This window comes from Taeniopygia guttata, chromosome 1A (genome assembly GCF_048771995.1).
Source record: "Taeniopygia guttata chromosome 1A, bTaeGut7.mat, whole genome shotgun sequence".
In the NCBI taxonomy this organism is placed as follows: Eukaryota; Metazoa; Chordata; class Aves; order Passeriformes; family Estrildidae; genus Taeniopygia; species Taeniopygia guttata.
This window is the reverse complement of record NC_133025.1, coordinates 48,810,065-48,829,222: the sequence shown is the minus strand read 5'-3', so window position 1 is coordinate 48,829,222 and position 19,158 is coordinate 48,810,065. Positions and strand designations below refer to the sequence as shown.

Genomic DNA, 19,158 nt, shown 5'->3' with positions numbered 1-19,158 from the left:
TCAGTTTGCCAAAAAGCAATTTGATGTATATGTCTTGAGAATTATGTGTGTATATATGTATACATACACATTTGTCATTTAAAATTTCTTTGACTAACACCTTATTGTACTGTGTCTGTAATTACAGTTTCACCTGAGTGTTGCTTCTTAGCAGACCAAAGCTTACATTGTTCTTTTTGCATGTACTTGTTCTTTTTGCATGTACATGTTTTTACTACTCAAAGAAAATGGTCTGCATCCATCAAACCTCTGTACCTCAGCATATACGTGGCCACTGGGAGTAGCCATGTGGGCTCCTCTGATCCTTTTGTTTTCTTCCCTCCACCCTGCTTATTCACATTCTCCCTACCCTCAACATTTTTATTCCTTACCTTAATTCACATCCTTATTCACATCTCCATGATTTTTCCCACTTGACAGCTGGTTTGATGAGAAGATATCCCGCCACGAAGCAGAGAACCTTCTCATGAGCAAAGGAGTTGGCTGCTTCGTTGTCCGAGCCAGTCAGAACTCTCATGGTGACTTCTCCATCTCTGTCAGGTATCTGCTTCTAACAGCATATTCCTGCTTCTTTTCCTGTTTAATGGTGTCCCTAGCCTCCTCTCATAAGAATTCCTAATGTGATGTAGGCTCTTGAGAAGTTTGCATGCTGCCAGTCACTGGTAGTGCTGCAGTCTTGTGAATGAGAACAAATTAGGCATCTGATTCCCAAATGTTTCTGACTCTTTTCAAGTGACACAGCGAATGCCCCATTCCAAAGCTGCATCCCCTGGTGACTTCCTTCTCTGAAAGAGCTACAGCAAAGCAGAATAGTACAGAGAAACTCTCCCACTGTGCTTAACAAGTGTCTGCCATTTGTTTAAATTCCCTGACAGCTCTGGTTAGCAAATCCAAGAAGTCAGCTACTACCTATGAAGAGATCACTGTTACATTAACTTATTTCCCACAGGTCACTAAAAAGTCATTGGACAAGGACTGGTTTTTCATTGCTTGCAAACCAGCTGCATTTCAGCAGCTTGCTGTAGCCCAGCACTTCTCAGTGCATTTGCTTCTAAGCAGAGCTCTTAAATTATGTTTGATTTCCCAATTTTCAGTCAAATAGTTGATAACCAGTTTTAAATTAGGCTCATGATTAACAAAGTCTTTTCCAAGTGGTCTGTACTTGCTGATTCAGGCAGCTCAAAAAGTATCCAGGAGGAACTGCAGGAAAATATTCTGGTTACATTTGCACCAATTAACACCAACAAATCAAGTACAGTCAGGCTCTTTTCTCTGGCCCTGAAGTCAAGCAGTGAGGCAGAGGTCAGATCTGTATGGCTACACCCTCTTCGCCCCACCAAACAGATGAGCTGTATTCAAACAGCTCCCTGTGAACAGTTCCTGGCCTGTTCTTTATAACCATGGCCCAGCACTTTCTAAGGGAGAGCTTTTCCATTTAAACCACAACCATGCAAACACTTCAACAGCTTGGGGCTGTAGCAGTCAAGGATAGCAATCAGTCCCTGCTTGTCCCCATTTAGTTTATTTGTGCAGATGTAGCCCCTGAGAAGAGTGTTTTGAGTGCCTGGAGTTGCACAGAGCAAGGAGGTGGGTACCAGAGCCAGATCATATCTGGTGCAAAGAGGAATTGTATACATCAGACAAGATGTGAGAGGAGAGGAGGTGCAGAAGGAGTAAGGGGCAGAAAGTTGAGATTATTAATTTGGTTTGTAACAGCATCAGAAAATTCCGGGTTTTTTTATTTCTTTTTGGATAGGAAGAATGCCCTGTAGTAATTATGTTACACTAGATTTTATACCATCTTAAAGTTTAGTGTATGGCTTCACATGACTCTGTCTGCATGCAGTGGTGATCCCCATGGTGTGTAAAAGTCTAATACAGGTATTATAGTCAGTGCAGACTGGATGTAACAGGACCTGCAGAGGCTGTTGGGTAGAATACAACTGCACTTTTTCACCCTGGAAGCTTCTGTGACCTTTATTTCAAAAGAGAGGGTTTAAAACCCTGTGCTTTGTTCTGATAATGCTCTGTGACTGGGCAGCCCTGGGGCACTCTGTGTTTGCAAATCGATGAGTCTTTTGAAACAGAGCCACATCTGGGTCCAGTACACACAAGGACTGCCACTGCATGACTTTCCAGAAGTCAAGATTTGGCCAAGCAAGAAGTTTTGGTACCCTTCTGGAAAAGACTTTTACAAAAAAGGTAAAAGTGTGATCTGTTGATGATCTCTTTTCCATTGGGATCCAGGCATGAAGATGATGTACAACACTTCAAAGTGATGAGGGATTCAAAGGGTAGCTATTACCTGTGGACAGAGAAATTCCACTCACTAAACAAACTGGTGGACTACTACAAGACGAGTTCCATCTCCAGGCAGAAGCAGATCTTCTTAAGGGACAACAGCCAAGAAGAAAAGGTAAACACAAACTGTCCTTAGGAGTTTCTCAGTCAGAAACCTTTCTGTGGGAGGAATTCATCCCATGAGAATGTCTGAGGGTGAGGAGGAGGACAGTCTGTCCCTGGAAATGCAGCCTCGTAACTATACTGGTGGGGCCTGAGACACAGATTCTTAGTGGAAGCAGTGGTATGTAGAGTTGTATAATTGAGCAGAATTTTTTGATTCTTCAAATCTCAATAGAGATGCTTTGCTAAAGCTGTGCTAAGACCTCAGAGCTGAAATTCTAAGATGCCACGGGAAGTAGGATTTACCTTACTGAAATGCCTAGATTTCCTGAGGACAGGTACAGAGCTGACTGGTGGGTTGTGTCTGAGAAGAATTTGAGTCTGGTTTCTTAGTGTCCTTGCACGCACCCAGAGTACAACTACAACTGCAAGTTTGTCTGCTCAGAAGAATTGTCCATCTTCTGCTGCTGAGCAAACACAGTAAAAGGAATGTGGAGGAACAGAGGGCAGAAGCTGGAGAAGCTAACCTGGATGTTAGGAACTGGAAAGTACTACTGAGAAGAACATAGCAGATCTGGGAACAAAATGTGCCTTCAGGGAAGGTATAGTTGATGTTTGAGAAGGCAGACAAATCCCAGTCCAATGAATGCCTGGTTTTGTGCCAGGGGAACACGTAAATGACATAGCAGAGGCTGCTACACATTGCACTCCCTGTACTGGGAGTGAACATGCCTGGTCACTGCAGCAACCAAAGTCTGCTTCACTGGGAAACGGACTCTGGTATTAAATTTCCAGGATGTGCAAGTAGAGACAAGGCAGAAAGTATGTGACCTGCTGACTACAGCAGTAAAGTTTTATAAGCTGCATGTGGGTCATTCTTGCCGGCTCAAAATGAGAGATGATACATTTTTCAGTCTGAAGAATGGGCCTGGGTTGTTGTCTCTTTCTAGACCACTTACACAGACCTTTAAAAACACACAATCAAGGTATTAAAATAGAGGCTCTGGGATCTGTAAGAGAGAGATTACAGTGATGAATCTCTGTGTCTGGGGAAGGAAAGAAAGACTGTATGCATGTATATCAGTATAACACCTGCTTGGGCTGACTTTGAGCAGGAAGGGAAAGAGATGCATTTGCTCCAAGATGCAGACAGACAAATGAACAGAACTCAAGTTTGCTTTGGCAAACTCTCTGCACATTTATTATGGTGATATGCACAGCAGAGTATGTTTAGCACTCACCACCAGTGGGTTTCTCTTCACTATTCAAATTTTTATATGCAACAGCCATATGATAAAATGATTGTAATATATACATTTTAATGCAGAGACAAATTAATTCTAAGGGCAGTATTTCAAGAAAAAGCTTACCTTCTGTGCTGATCCTCACATCAGTAGCCATATTTTCAGCCCCACACCTCCCAGTACTACCCTGACTTCAGATGGAGAGTGGGTATAACAAAGATCTAAAATATAGGATTCCCAATTTGTTCTTCTGTGCAGAGAGTTGGGGTCTTTTATTTGAAAGAGCCTCCAGAGTAGTGGGTAGCGGTAGTGCTCAGTGTGCAATGATTGCCCAGCTTTAGTCAAGGATGTGGTAGGAAGCAAAACCTGACCTCAGTTTTGTGGTCTTTCTTCCATCAGGAGAGGCACGGTGGGAGCCTGGAACGGATAGGTCGGGAAGGATTCTACGTGGGAGGAGCAGCTGGAGAAGATCATTCTTCTATATCCAAGAGATATGTAGAGTATCCTATTCCCATACTGCAGCAGCAGCAGGTACTACCAGAAACAAGAGCACTGGGACATCAAGCCCAGGCATATGAAACATTGGCTTTTATTGCTTGGTAGCAAGCAAACAGTAATTTTGTCAAAAATCTACATCTCTCAGCTGTGCACACAAAAGAGAACTTGTTTCCTAAATGGAGGTCTTCTCTCCATCTGCCTGGGCCAATTTGTGTTAATATGACTTAGATGTTTGTCTCATTCTTCTTTGGCTAGTTTGGCTACTAGATTTATAGGCCTGCTTGCTGTCCTTTACAATATGGAGCAGCCCAAGACAAGGTGAAGTAGTGAGTCCTCAGAGTCAGCTGCACCAGCACAACTGATGTTCCCCCAGCATATGGGACAGAGGAAGAGCAAGGAGTGGGCAGGACTGGATCATAATAACTCCAGATTGGCTGGAGTCTCCTTGGCAAGCATGGCTTTTATCTGTGAGTTAGAATAACCTTAGTTTTTCTTCAGAGACCAAAAAAGCCCCTTGCTGACCATTTGTCGCAGCAGCTGTGAAACACAGCTGAGTACAGTCAACTTTCAGCTCCTAAGAAGTAAAATCCAAAATAGAACAGTCTAAGCTGACCTCTTCCATGAGGGTCATTACTTGCAGAACTGGAAGCAGACATCTAAAATTATTAAAGTGGGGGCTTGCCCCTGACTCCTTGCCCACTAAAAATTCTTAAATCCCTTCATTTATGCATCTCAGAATATATATGTGTCATGGTTTAATCTCAGCTGGCAACTAAGTACCATGCAGCCACTCACTCACTCCTTCTCCTGTTGGTGGGAGTAGGGAAAGAATCAGGAAAAAGGTAAAACTCGTGGGTTGAGATAAAAACAAATTAATAATTGAAATAGAGTAAATAGTAGCAGTAATAAATAATAATAATAGTTGTTATTATAATTTTCTATTTATTTAAAAGGAAATAACAAAGAGAGAGAGAGAGAGGAATAAAACTCAAGAAAAAGAAGTGATGCACAAAACAATTGCTCATCACCCACTGGCTGATGCTGGTCCTTGACCAGTTATTGTCCTCTTCTGGCCAACTCCCCCCAGTTCATATACTGAGTATGATGTTCTAGAGTATGGAATATCCCTTTGGCCAGACACTGAAAAGTCCTTGATTTAGAGTGAGCCACTACTTAGCAACAACTGGAACATTAGTGTATTATTATCAGTATTCACATACTAAATCCAAAACACAGCTACTGCAAAGAAAATTAACTCTATTCCAGCCAAAACCACAACAACATGACTTTTATGCTGCTGTTTTCTTTCTAGGAAAGATATGGTGGGAGTCTGGACAGGAAAGACATGATGCATAGACTAAGGGATCATGGCCAAGGAAGTGCAGGAGCTATGCAACGGAGACACACAGACCCACTGCACCAGCAGGCACAGGTAGGTGATGCACCTGGAGGGCCTCATCTGCCCAAGTCAGTGGGTCTCTTAGCAGTGGCCAAACAGTCTGGACAGTGCTACCTACATGGAGGTTGCATGAGAAGTAGTGTATTTTGTCTGCCAGGCCATGTCTTACAAGATATTTCTGAGTCTCATGACTCTATCCCAGCCACTTGAATCTGCTTCTGGGACTCTCTGGGGGTAGGACTATGGTGTTATGTGAGCATAGTTCTGGTAACTGCTCTCAAGGTCAGTCCTATGCAGCCTCAGTGGAAGAGGGAACTTAGCATGAGCACAGCAAAATAGGGACAATCCCCATATGGGATGCTGGAATGAGCACAAGCTCACCCATGGATTTTGATCAAGCACAAGACTAGTCCAGCAGAAGACATTCCTGAAAGACTAATGATCTCTTCTAGTAGAACTTCATGTCCATTAATGCACAGAGCTTTCAATTATCTTTGCCACCGCAGCCAGACAGTGACTGATGTCAGTAGCTAAATGTGCAGTACATTTTTTAAGTTCTATGGAGAGCAGCCTCATGATACTGTACCATGCTACAGTGCTCCTTCTGTCTTGCAACGCACTTGGAGTCACACTGTCTTTTCCATTAATTTTTGCTGCAGTCCTGAGAAGGCCTGAGATCACCCAACTCTACTTGTCTGTGCCTAGCACATTTCTCAGGCCTCCTTTGCTGTCAAAGCAGGACTCACTTACCTGACACCCTTGGCTGTCAGAACCTCTTAGCACAGTGGATGTGGGTGTGATCCAGATGTGTCTCTGCAGACACCCCAGACCTTCAGTCACTACCTGCTCTGCCAAGTCCCGCTATGTGAATGCCCACACAGAATGTGATGTCTTTCTCTGCCTCAGCCTGTGGTTCCACTGCCAGCTACAAAGTATTTCCCTATGAGCTCAGTGTGACCTAAGGCATGCTCCTCTTCCTTGAAATGTCCAGCTTAGCCCATAACCAGAGAACCTAGATCCAAGGAAAGAATGAAAGGACAGCAGACCTTCTCAAGAATGAGTGAAAAAGATCAGATTGGATTAGGAGATTTGGAACACCTTAAAAATAGGGGCATGCCCCTTTTCTTGGCAAAAGCCCCAAATCTTTATTGTAATCCATCTTAAAATACAAAGGTTTTTATCTCTCAGAGGCTGTGGCAATGAGTAACAACATGCTTTTGCCTGCTACGTCCCATCAGTGATGTAGAAGCCACAAATCCAATTATAGGAAGGTCTATATGTCCAACCAAATAACTAGCAGTGAGGTCTAAGCAGGGACATGAATGGAAGATTTTTCAAAATTTGTCTGCTTTCAAACAGATCTCTCCATCTGTCCCTGCCAGATATACATCCTAAATTATCCATGCCCTGTGGTGTGGATGCCAGCAATTTCCCAGAAAGAAGCCCAAGCTATGTCCTTTAAAATATGATTTCTATCCAAAGTGGGAGATTGACTGCAGAGTCCTTTAGAAAAAATATAACCATAGTGCGCATTACAGTGCACACTCCAGATAAACTAGTATACTCAAACCAATGTTAAATCCTTTGGATCTCAGAGACCTGACCTTGGGGAGAGTCTGAAGAAGGTTTAAGACCCTCCCCTGTGCCCCAAAAGTGCCTGAAAGAACAAGTATTCTTCTTTACCCTTCTTTACAATGTTCTCTACTCTCACCTGTGCGCTGGCTCTCTCAGTCCTCCAGTGGCCGAGGACACATTTTCATACCTGTACCAGCACCATGCCAGCTCCCTAGAGGCACTCCCTAATAGTTACAGCCCATCAGGTTTCAGGCAGGAGTCCTTCTGTACTCCCATGACTGGCTTCAGATGTGGCTGTCCTGGCTGCCCTTACAGGGCAGAGGCATTAGAGACATGAGAACAAAATTTCCTAAGGACCTGCTCTCAGTCTGACTTTTCACCTTATGGTGCAAATACCCACAAATAGACTGAGGCTGCTGAGAAACCAAACACCATCCCTCAGGTGTCCCAGTTAATTGGTCCCTCCTTCCTGGCATCTTGGCCACTTCCTGGTTTAATTGCAAGTTGGTCTAAAATTCAGCACTATCTGTCCTTGCTTAGTGAATGTATTTACTGGGTCTTAAGAGGGGTGACAAAGATGATCTTTCAAAGTCTTGGCTCCTTGTTCCCTGCCTGTCGCTTCTGTCCTTTCCAGAGAACGCTGTGGGTCCGTGCCTTGTACGACTTTGATGCGATGGAGCACGATGAGCTGGGCTTCCGCAGTGGGGACATCTTAGAGGTCCTGGACAGCTCCAACCCATCCTGGTGGAAAGGACGCCTGCGTGGGGAACTGGGTCTCTTCCCTGCCAACTACGTCACACCGGTGCTGCTGTGAGGGCACAGTATGGCCCAGAGGGCTCTGCCGGAGCTGCTCTTCTGACATGACAGGGACAGAGAAGGAATGCACCTTCCCTTGCCACCAGGACACACATTGTTTTTTGTTTTGTCTTAATTTATTGGCAATTGATCTATTGAAATGTTGGTATGAAAGAGAACCCTTTGAAGAAGAATTTTTTTACCCCTTTTTTTCACAGTCATGAAAGGGAGGGAGCAAAGATCTTGGACTGCTCAATGAGACTTTGCTGGGTCTCCCCTGCCCTGTCACCTCTTTGGCTAACTATTGATAGGCTCCTGCAATTAGGTTTAATTTGTGGAAATGCCCCTCAGGAAAGTCAGGCTTCAGGTTAACCTCAGGATCAGTATTCAGGTAGCCCTATCCCTTCATTTTGGATCTGGTAGCAGTCATAGTCTCTTCAGGCTCCAGTCTACCTTTCTGTCAGAGGCAGGAGGGATGCCCATATGAATTAAATTATCCTTGGCAACCACATTAATCCTTCAGTTAGGGCTTTAGGTTGAGGTAGAGACAATCTAGGTTTTCGTAATAGTTTCTGGCTTTCTTCTAGTTTAATTATTTTCTTAATAGTTTCTGTCTTACCCATCTCACACTGTGTGTATGGACTGTATGGATATACCAGATGAAGGGGAGGAGCCCTGTAAGCTTTTGTACAAACATGCAAGTGATGAAGGTATGGGAGGGCAAGAAGCTTTCTTTGCATCTTCTCATAGTCCTGCTCTTCTTTCTGTACCCCCTAGCAACTTATCCATTTTCAAGTTGCTCTCTTAGGTACCTACACTTCAGCCTGATTAGAGCAGATCAGGCCCTTCAGCTAAATTAGTATCCACTGGAATGGATAACAATTAATATCCCTCACTGGTTCCTTCTGTAAAACTGAACTGGGGAGGGATTGGAGAGGTTTCTCTGGTTTGGTTGCAGAAGTTCTTTCCCTGAGAACTTGCTGTGTTGATGATCACCATGTACACAACTCTAGCTTGCTAGAGAAATGTCCCATTCAACAGGTTAAGCTGTTATTTTACAGTATGTAGAGAATAAAGCTGTAGCCACATAAAAGTCTATTCTCTATTCCAGTTTATTTTGGATAAAATAAGGTAAATTAATAGGTTTTCAGATAACTGATGAGTGAATGCCCAGATGTGATAGAAATTTATTGTAAATGCACATTACCTGTCCCCTTCACAAAGTCTGTGAAAGAGACTCAACTGCATAACCACTGCTCAGGCATGTTGATATTAAACAAGCTGCCTGAATTTTTCATAACATGTGGGACCTCAGCAGTCAGCAAGGAGAAGTGATTATTAGCCATTATTGAAATAAAAAAAAAAATAGGCAAGTGAAAGCCTCTAAACACAAATCAGGCTCAGAAAAAAAAAAAAAAAGTTCTTATCTTTTGTTAGTCCCAGTGGAAGAAAAAGAACCCAGGAAATAGGTTCTTGGGGAAGTCCAATTCAATGTAGCTGGCCTGAATAAAGCTGCCATCTAGACAGAGTATTAGCACAAAGAACTCATTTTGAGAGAACTCCTCCAAAAGCAGATTGTTAATGGGTGAAGTAAAATGAGAGTATTTAACAAGGCATATAAGCTCTATAGAGAATAGAAAACTTTGAAAGACACATTAAAAACTTACTGGCTACCATGGTGATCCAGGGAATACGACTGCCTGGGCCTGTTCTTTTGCAGGAGCTCTGTTCTGGCCCTTTAGGGCCTTCTTCTGAAGAGAAGTCCATGAGGCTTCTTTTGGAACAAGATCCTTTTCCTCTTATATGAGGGTGTAACCTCAGTTTCTCCAGTTTGAAGAGTGGTTTGGTGTGATTTGCCCTTTTTTAACCTTTTTGTGTGTTGGTTGGTTTTCTGCTAAGGTAGTAACAAATTTGGAAGATAGAGGGTTAATAGTGAGAGGGAGAGCATTAAGGCCAAGAAGAGATGAAACCAAGAAACCAGAGACTAACAAAGGCAAAGGAGGGATTAAAATTATGAATCTTTCATATTCAGCTCTGGCTGAAACAAAAGAAATGGTGTATTCACAATTATTCCCATCATGTCAAATCATCTTTCAATTAATTCCCTTTTTTCCTGTATTAGTTACTTTTAAAATTAGAAGCAATGTCTGCTTTTCCTTTCCTCAGCACTCTAAAGATCCTCTTGGTAGTGAAGATGTAGTCGCACAAAATTAATTGAAGATAATGCACTTAGCAGTTTGATAGCTCTTCACACATTTGAAACCCCTTTACAGAGATTAACTAATTAAGCAAGTCTAAGTAGTGCATTGTAAGTACCCCCGTGTTAACTCATGTCTCATTTGAGGAAGAGGTAAATTTTCACGTGATTTTTTGAATTGATGTTTAAGGAACTAATACCTAAGTTAATTAGTATTACAGGACTGCATGCTAATTATGGACAACATACCAGAACCACTGTAAAATCAGGATTTCTCATTGTGAGCAGCACCTAATGACAGCAAAACTACCTGTTAATTACCTGTGATAACTCCACCAGTGCCTTGCTCTGCTGCCCTGTGCAGGGGCCAAGCTCAGGGCTGCCTTGCCCAGTCTCTCTTGCCTCTACTGCTGGCCTGGCACTGCTGCCTGCAGTTACTGCCACATGGCAGGAGCAAGGAGGCACAGGTGTCACCCTGCATTTTTGTACCCTCCCACAGTAAAAGTCATTTTTCTCCCAGCAAAAAAGCAGTGCTAAGGATTGTGGCTATTCCCAAGTCAGTGGAGACTCCGGACACAAGGGGAGGTGTGAGCAAAGTGGGGAATTTTGGGGGGATAGAAGGGACCGTAGGATGGAGATGTTTTCGGTGCCTCATTCCATTTTCTGCCCATGAAATTCTCTCTCTCATAGATCAGGCCACTTAATAAGGAAGGAGAGAGACACTCCTCTCCTCTAACCACATACCTTGCCAACCTTTCTGCTCTTTCTTCCAACAGGTTTTAATCGTAGCACAATCCTTATTAATATTGTGGTGATTCACTTACACCTCAGAGTCTGTTGCCCGTGCAAGAGGCACATATTAGCAACCTAGGACTGGAGCCTTAAGGTGACAGTGCTGCACTGACCTCACCTGACATTTACCAACATTTTGGAAAGAACCAAACCTCTGGAACATATCCCAAGAGAGTGCACTGTGAAACCAAAATGGGAAGGCATAAAAATGAAAACCAGAAGAATATTTTTTTCTTATTTTTCTTAAGCAAGAAAAACAGTTCATGAGAAAAGAGAATGTAAACTGAGATAACAGTAGGAAAAGTATGTGGGAATGCAAACATAACACATGAAACAGAAGAAGCTGGACTTGTACATGGTAAAATAAGTTTGATGAGCACAGCTGAGCTGTGCTTTCTCCTGTCTGAATGAACTTTTTGCCTATGTTCTGCTGCAAATCCATATTTTGCTTGGAAATGTCTCTGTGATTAATAAGGCTGAGCTAAAAAGAGTAAACGGAAATTTCCTCTCATGTGAAAGATGTGCAGACAGTTTTCTGTGCCACAAAAGAGAGGTCTCTGTGCATTGGTGTACATGTTTGCTGTAACAGCTGTGCTCACTGGAGCATGCCACAGAAACCATGGGATCACAGCTGGTTCCTATTGGGCTGCTCACAGGTAGGAGCACCATGGAGATGATCCTCAGGGCTGCCACCAAGTCAGCACCTGCTCAGGCTGCTATACCAGCCTCTTGTGCCAGGAAAACAAGTTCATGGGTGGTTGTTGTTGTTTTTTGAATGGAAGTTTCAGTGGGCTGTGCAGGAAATCTGAAGCTTTCCACAATAGCCACGTGTTGATGATTTTTTTCTATTTAGAGGCACCTCTCATCCCTCCTCCCAAACAGGATCCCAGTGCTGCAGACCCTTGAGAGGCCCTTCTGCCTTCAGCCCTTGTGGAGAGTAACCAAGGATGTCAGAAGCAAAAGATCCAGCAGGCAGGACTACATGGCTTAAGCAGCCTTGAACAGCAATGTGCCATCAGCTGGAAGATTTTGCACTGCATGAGCAATGCCCAGCAGGTGTAGTCCAGCAGTGAGGTGAAGGGTGACCTCTGCCCCAGCTGGGAAGCAGCAGGTCTTTAGTAATGTCCATGTCACATCATAGAGACAAACAAGGATGTCTGGTGGGACAGAACTGTGGCCATCTGGATTAGGGCTCTGCTCAGACTCCTCTTCTGCTTCTGCAACTCTTTGCGGAGGAGCCTGGGTTACACCACACTAGGTGTGAGAAGTGTTTGGCAATGCTGCCCATCCCTGCCCAGTGCAGCCCCAGAAGTCTCCATGCACCTCCTTGAAGCTGCAGCCCATCACCTTGCTGCCCCTCCTGGGCCCACAGCCCAGCTTGTGCCTCTGTGGTGAGAGAAAGTGCTCTGCAGACATCTCATTTCAAATATCTGTTCAAAGCAATTGTCTCAGGTGCTTTTAGATGAAACCCCATGGAGGTCAGTCAAAACCATTAGTGTTCCCTAGGTGATCCAGGCAGTTACATTTACTGGCTAAAACACAGGCTGAACTAAAGAGCTTCTGACACACAGCCTGTCCTTGCTGCTGAAAACTTTGCATTTCAGTGGGGAACCATGAACTGAGTGCATGATAAAGCCTTTAACAGCCTTGAAGAAGAGGGCAGAGCATTGCCAATTTCTCCAATTTTTTAGAGGCAACTTTCATGTGACAGAACTCATGAGCCTTAATTCGCATCAAACACAAAAGAAGTTTCTTACATAAGCAGAACTGCCAGCAGAAAACAACCAATGACTTATCTGTGAGCTACAGGGTAGCAGGGAAACAGGCAAGTGAATGAGGAAAGGTCACTGACCATTGTGTGCAGAGAAAATTCAAAGCACATTGTCTGCTGCCACTGTGCAAGTGAGAGGTGTTTGGCCCATGTCCAGCCTGCCAACATAAAATGCAAAATTTCACAAATGGCAGGCATGCAGGAATCCTTGTAGACATGCAGAAATAAAATTAGCCCAGGCAACAAAGGGAAGAAGAAGAAACAAACAAATTAAAAGATTCCTACGTCTCTTGAGGCCTCTCCCTGATAGTTCCAAGTAGGCTCATTTCCACCAGGATTTGTGAAAGGTATAGCCACGGTGAGTTTGTTTGTCACAAACAAAAACGAGAGTAAAAATAGGGGCAGGGAAAAGCAGTTTAGGATGTGCATCTACTACTGTGCACTTAAAGCTATAAAATGGTGACAGTGTCCTGATAATGACTGAAGTTTGAGTCTCTGTTTAAATGGTGCTTCTGAAACCTTTCAGTGACGTCTATAATTCATGCAAATCTATGAATTCTGTGGTTCTATATCCAGCCACAGAAAAGGAAAAGAAAAAGGAAAACACAGGAAAAATATGAAATACCTTCTCTGCTGATCTATGACTGTGCTGTACTGAATGTGTCATTATTTCCTTCTGTTACTAACCAGTCCCTTTTCCTGGTCAGAGTCCAAGATGAGAACTACTGCAGTGCCAACAGGTAATAACAAACAGCAGGAATCAGTGCTTGGTGCCCCTTCTTGTGACTGAATGTTTTCTGCCAGCATTTTGTTGTTGGTGTCGTTGGTTTTGTTTAGCCTGGGGGGATAGTGTTTGTTATAAATGAAAATTTGTCCAGCAAAATTATATTTTGCAATCAAATTCTATCTAGCTAGCCACGAGGAAAGAACAGAGCCGAGCCCGGGGTCGGCCCTGGGTGTGCAACAAGAAGTCAGCCTCATCAGAGGTTTTCCTCCATGCTCACACACCTTCATCCTGGCACAAGCGGTTTTTATAGGGAAAATTCCGCCTAAGGCCAAGATTTCAGCAATCAGTCTTTTCTTCTATTCAGAGTCCATATGTTAATAAGATTTTCCTTTTGGTGATGAGGGAGAACAATTCAGTGTCTGGAGTTTGTTGATTCACATGTATCTGCTTGAGGATTTCCATGATATCCATCTTGGGTCGTTCATGCAAACGATCAGCACCTGGGGTTTCTGTATCTCCCCAGACATGGCCCATCTCCTGGCGAGCCGTACCTTCTTACTTGTAAATCAGTTTCTAAAATACACCTGGTCTCGCCTGCGAGGGTGGAGGGAAATCCTAATACAAACGTGTATACTCTAACAAATACTCAATATCACATATATCATATTAGAAATGGCGCGAATTATATCTGCTACACATAACAGTGTTGATGGTTTTTTTTTGCAGCGTACCAAAGGTTTGGTTGTGAAATGCTGAATAAGAAGTAGACTGCACCATGTTAATTTTATTTCTTTTTCTCATCAAAATTTTTGGAGGAAAAAAAAATCAATTGCAAGTTTACTGCCAGCACTAAGGGTGTGGGAAACTGCCCTTTGCTCTGCCCCTTCGAGAGCCACTTTCATCAGAGCTGAGCGGGCGTGTAGCTCGCTCTGCATTAGCAGCTCTCCCCACTCACCTGGCAGAGGTGCGAATAAGAGGAATGCGCGGCAGCAGAGTCAGCTCTGTAGCTGCGTATCTCAGCTTGCCATCGTGAGGGCAGCTGTTTGCTCTTTATCGGACGGAGATGGTCTGCTAATAACAATGGCCGGGCTTTCATGAGAGCGGGTGAGTCAGTCCTCAGCTCGCTGCCGCCCTGCACAAAGCCATCCGCTTGGGTTTTGCCGGGATAATGAGTTGAGTCAGCTCACCGAAGGCTGCACAAAGAGGCCCAGAGCCAGCGCAGGGCGAGCAGTGGGAATGCACAGCCAGGAGGGGAATGGGGAAGACACCGCCTCCCCTTCCTGGCAGCGGGAGCTCTTAGATCACCTCGTCCTAGGCTGCGGACTCAGCAAAAGGAAAACTTACCTGGCAGTGAGGTCGCCAGAAAGCTTTTACATGAGCTGGGCATCCTGTATCTATAGGTCGTTTTGGAGATCGAAGTGCAGGCAGGAAATGAAGGGGGAGAGAGCTAAGATCTACTCAGATCTGCAGACAGTACCACTCCTCCGTGGAAAGTTACAGAAGCTCCAGTTCAACAGATGTAGGAATTCTGGGTTAGTTTTGTGTCCTAGTTTAGGGCAAATTTGGGGAAAACCCTCCGGAAAGAGCCCCCAGAACACAAACCCCCACGGCCCCTCCCCACTCACCTGGTTCGGGAAAAAATTTCCTCTGAGAGAAGTGGAAAATAGCCGCTTTATTCAACGAACAAAGCACCCCCCAGCACCAAAAAGAAAATTAACAACACCAGATGACAACAAAACTCTTTTACCACTCTGACAAGATGAACAAATCCAGAAAGTCTTTCCTGGGAGTGGTCGCCCGGGTCTGGGCGCTGGGGATTGCTCTGGGCACTGGGGATGGTTACTGCAGATCACTAAATGCAGGATCGCGGTGCTCCTCGGTGTTTCCCAGGTCCCAGTCCTGAGCAGGTTGGATGGTATTCAGGAAGAGGAAAGGAAAAGAAACAGTCCAGGGAAAGAATTGGACTGCTTAGCTAAACTAACTAGGAAGCAAAGGCGAAAACAGAAGCAAGCAAAGCAAGCAAGCAAAAGCAAGACAGCCAGCACTAGCCTTTTCTAGACAGCAGACCATGGGGGAAAGTGAACTGGCTGATAACAAGGAAAAAAAACCCTTCACTTTCAGAGTCAGTTCTGAAAGCACAGAACATAATATCAAACATAAACAGAACACACGATTGGATATACAAACACCATAGCGTCACCCTAGGACATTTTGGGGGTTTTAAACTGTAAACTAAAGCAGGGAAAATAATTCGACCATAGTCAAACTCTCAGTCATTCAAGCTATGCTCAGCATTAACTCCGAGGAGACTGGATCATATTCAAGAGTTTTCAGGAGCAGAAGAATAAAAGCGAGAGTACACCCCGCCGCCCTGTGAAATCGCTCCATTATTAGTGCCACTTGCTGCCGATGCTTTTCTCTGGGCGCGGTGCAGCTCTCGGTCACGTTTATCAGCTTGGAGAGCACGCCAGGGCTCACCAGTTTAAACCTTCAGCTGACCAGAATAACAGCTGCAGATTCTCATTTCGAATGTGCATCGCTTGTAGAGCACAGGCGTTTCACAAACACTGGAACACCTGGAATAAACATAAACATTATAGGCATAAAACCTGGAATTTAGGGCTCCAAAAAGAAGAGGTAGGCCTCCAAGACACAAAAATGGGCGGTTTGCATTTCCGAGAAATGAAATGAAAAATCAAGCAGTGAAATGACTTTAAAATAAATGAAACTTCACTGAATGAAATTAAACTAAATAAAATCAAAATCAAGGAACCAAGTGAAATAAAATAAAACTTCAAGGAATGACTAAGTGAAATGTAACAATCTAGACATTTCATGAGATTCATTGGCATTCAAAGAATGAAAAGGATATCAAGGAATGAAGATTAATGAAATGTAACTTAAAGGAAGGAAATTAAATCAAATTAATTGACAAGAAATTAAAAATTAGGTAATGCAATTAAATGAAATCCCAATATTTCATTTTCTTTTGTGAAATGACAAAGCAAGGAATGAAATTAAATAAAATGAAACTTCATGTAATAAAAGGCAATTAAATGGAATTCTAAAATACCAAAAAAATAAAAAGAAAAAAAATGAAATGACAAATCACGGACTGAAATAAAATTAAATAAAATTTAATGTATATAATGAAAAGAAATGAAAGTGCAATAAATGAAATTTTAAAATAAAAAAAAAGGAAATTTAACAAAATGAAATTAAATAAAATCTTGGGATTTAATTTTCTAAAAGGAACTAAAATTACATATTTCATTTCATTTTGTTACATTTCCTTTCATTTTTTAATTTAATTTCTTTTCCTTTTATTCCATGAAGTTTCATTTCAGTTCAATTAATTTTTTGATGTTTCATTTCATCTTTGATGTTTGATTTAATTTAATTTTTCATTTTTAGTTCATTTCATTGAATTTTCATTTCATGAAAGGAAATGAAATCTTGATATTTCATCTAAATTCATTTCCTTATGTTCATTTTCATTTCATTTCATTGCACTTCAACTCATTCGCTTAAGTTTCATTTCATTCCTTTAATTTTCATCTCATGAAAGGAAATGAGATATTAAGATATTTTAAATTTTTTGTTACGTGTCATTTAATGCAGCTGTCTTTTGTGTGTGAGAAATTCACATTTGTGTTGACCACTCTGTTACTTTGAGATGATTGCAAACTCGGGTTCATGAGGGGGCATCCTCTTTCTCCTACGACGTTTATTCCTGGTATGGACAAAGCCAGACTGGCTCAGCTCAGTCACCTGAGCCCCGTGTTTGCGTCTTGTCACTGCCTTCCTTCTCACTCTCACATCAGCTGGGACCTCTTGTCTTCAGCACCATAGCTTCTAATATCTTCATCCTGCATCCACAGCTTAAATCCTCCATTTGGTTCTTAAATTCATTGTACAGTGTTCCTAAAGTTCACCATGCCTATCACTTCCTTTCTCAAGAGGATGTAGATTTGCTTTCCATTTCCTTACACCTACCGTGGACATGAGTGTTCTCTTTTTTTGTGGGTGGGTTTTGTTTTATTTTTTAAGTTTTGCAAACATTATTTTACTATTTATTCTTACTGTTTCCAAGTTGCTGTAAGCACTTGGGAATGCTAAATCCAGGCCAAGGCCCTGTAGTGCTGGCACTGTGGCTGTGCCCCAGAGCTCTTGCAGCTTCCAGACAGCGATAAGAGGTGTACAGGCAAGTCGACAGGAATAACACAATTGTAGGACCACAATTCTTCCTGGGAACAATATTTTTGTCTCACCTTGTCACTTTGTAGTTTGTTATACAGGGCTGGCCTCCCCTCAACATCTGCACAGATGCTGAGCTCTTAAACTAGCCTAGAAGTCCAGGCCACTCCTGAGATATGAATGCTTGGTCCAAATTAATAAGAGATGAAACAGAGAGAACCTATGATATGCAGGAATCTATAGTCAGCAGCTTTGGAAGAACTTCGTGAAGTTTCAGCCTTGGTGTCATTGTCTAAGTTTTAGGAAGCAGCAACCTGTGTTGGCTTAGTGGCAGAGATCAGGCAGCAATTTGAAATTAAAAATTAAAATATGTCAACTGGGGAGGGAAAAGAAAAGGGATCATAATTAGAAAATGGAGAAAACTGACAGAGAGAAACAAATGCATCAAGGACATAACCCTCATTGGAAAACCTTAAAAGAATAAAGGATTTTAAGAAAATTTAGAATAGGAGTAACTCTAGCAATGATACAGACTTAAGAATATTTAAATTGATACAGAGAATACAGGAGGTCTTGAGTAAGTTTTTATGGAATAAGTAATGTATGTTAATCTTGGCAAACTCTGTCCTATAGCTTTGTCCCTGGTCATACCCAAAATATCAGGGGTGAAAGGAAGACAACATGGAATAAATTCCCTGGACATCTCTATGCTGAGAGAGGCTGTGACGAGTTCAGAAAATAAGACAGAAACTAACAGGGGAAGGGAAGAGGTTTTTTTTTTTTTCATAGAAGAATGACTTCAAGTCCATGAGAGCCTCCGTGTCACACTGAATAGAGGTCAATAAAATAAGAAGTCACAAAGGTCCAAATCCTTACACCAGTCTATTTTCCACATCAAATATATTTATATTAATGGCATCTCTGCCCATTAATGGCATCTAATGCTTAATAGTTGCAGTGGATCTGCCTTGCATAATTGGGAATTCAGTGTCTAACTGCACCTGAGCATCTGAAATGGGCTCTGCCAGACCCTGTGGTGTCCCTGCGTGGGGAGAGCACCACGTGGGATGGGAACAGAGCATCCTGTCCCTGCGGTGGAGGGGAGTTGCTGCACACAGGATACTCTGCTGTGGGCAGCTAACATCCTAGACCAAAGGTAATTACTCAGATCTTCATTTTCGTTCTCTGACTTCCCCACTAATGTTTCTTCCCTATTTCTATGGGCTTGTGTGTACTGCTGCCTGTGGTCCAAAGGGTCTATTATCTTCCCATCCTGACATCTTGATAGGCAGTAGAATGAGTGGGATACAGCACTAAGAGGTCATTAGCATTCAAATTGGGGTTTGGCATGATAGTGTTTTCCCAATTTCTTGTCAGAAACAATTGTTGATAAGCACAAGGGCAGTCGCCAGTGGTGAAACTGCAAACGTGAAATCAAACCTTGGTGGTGCCTCGGGGCAAGGAGGAGCTCATTTGTTGCATATTTGTTCACCTGCAGGAATGGGAGGTCATGAAATGTTGCCCAGAAAATACAAAGTGTGCTGTGGAGAGCTGGCAGTT

General features: G+C 42.9%; 1 protein-coding gene across 5 annotated transcripts in view; it reads left to right on the top strand.

Moving 5' to 3' along the window:
- Positions 1-11,414, top strand: part of GRAP2 (GRB2 related adaptor protein 2) — a 109,028-nt gene extending 97,614 nt beyond the window's left edge. For 4 of the 5 annotated variants that reach the window (XM_041713534.2, XM_072923390.1, XM_030262970.4 and 1 more), the window contains exons 4-9: positions 421-540; positions 2,248-2,416; positions 4,047-4,178; positions 5,458-5,577; positions 7,754-7,929; positions 10,888-11,414. In XM_041713534.2, the coding sequence (XP_041569468.2) occupies positions 421-540; positions 2,248-2,416; positions 4,047-4,178; positions 5,458-5,577; positions 7,754-7,929; positions 10,888-10,894 (724 nt within the window). In that variant the 3' untranslated portion in view covers positions 10,895-11,414. Of the gene's footprint in view, positions 1-420; positions 541-2,247; positions 2,417-4,046; positions 4,179-5,457; positions 5,578-7,753 lie in introns of all 5 variants that reach the window. The other variant, XM_072923391.1, reaches the window with a different exon arrangement.
- Positions 11,415-19,158: the final 7,744 nt, after the last annotated feature.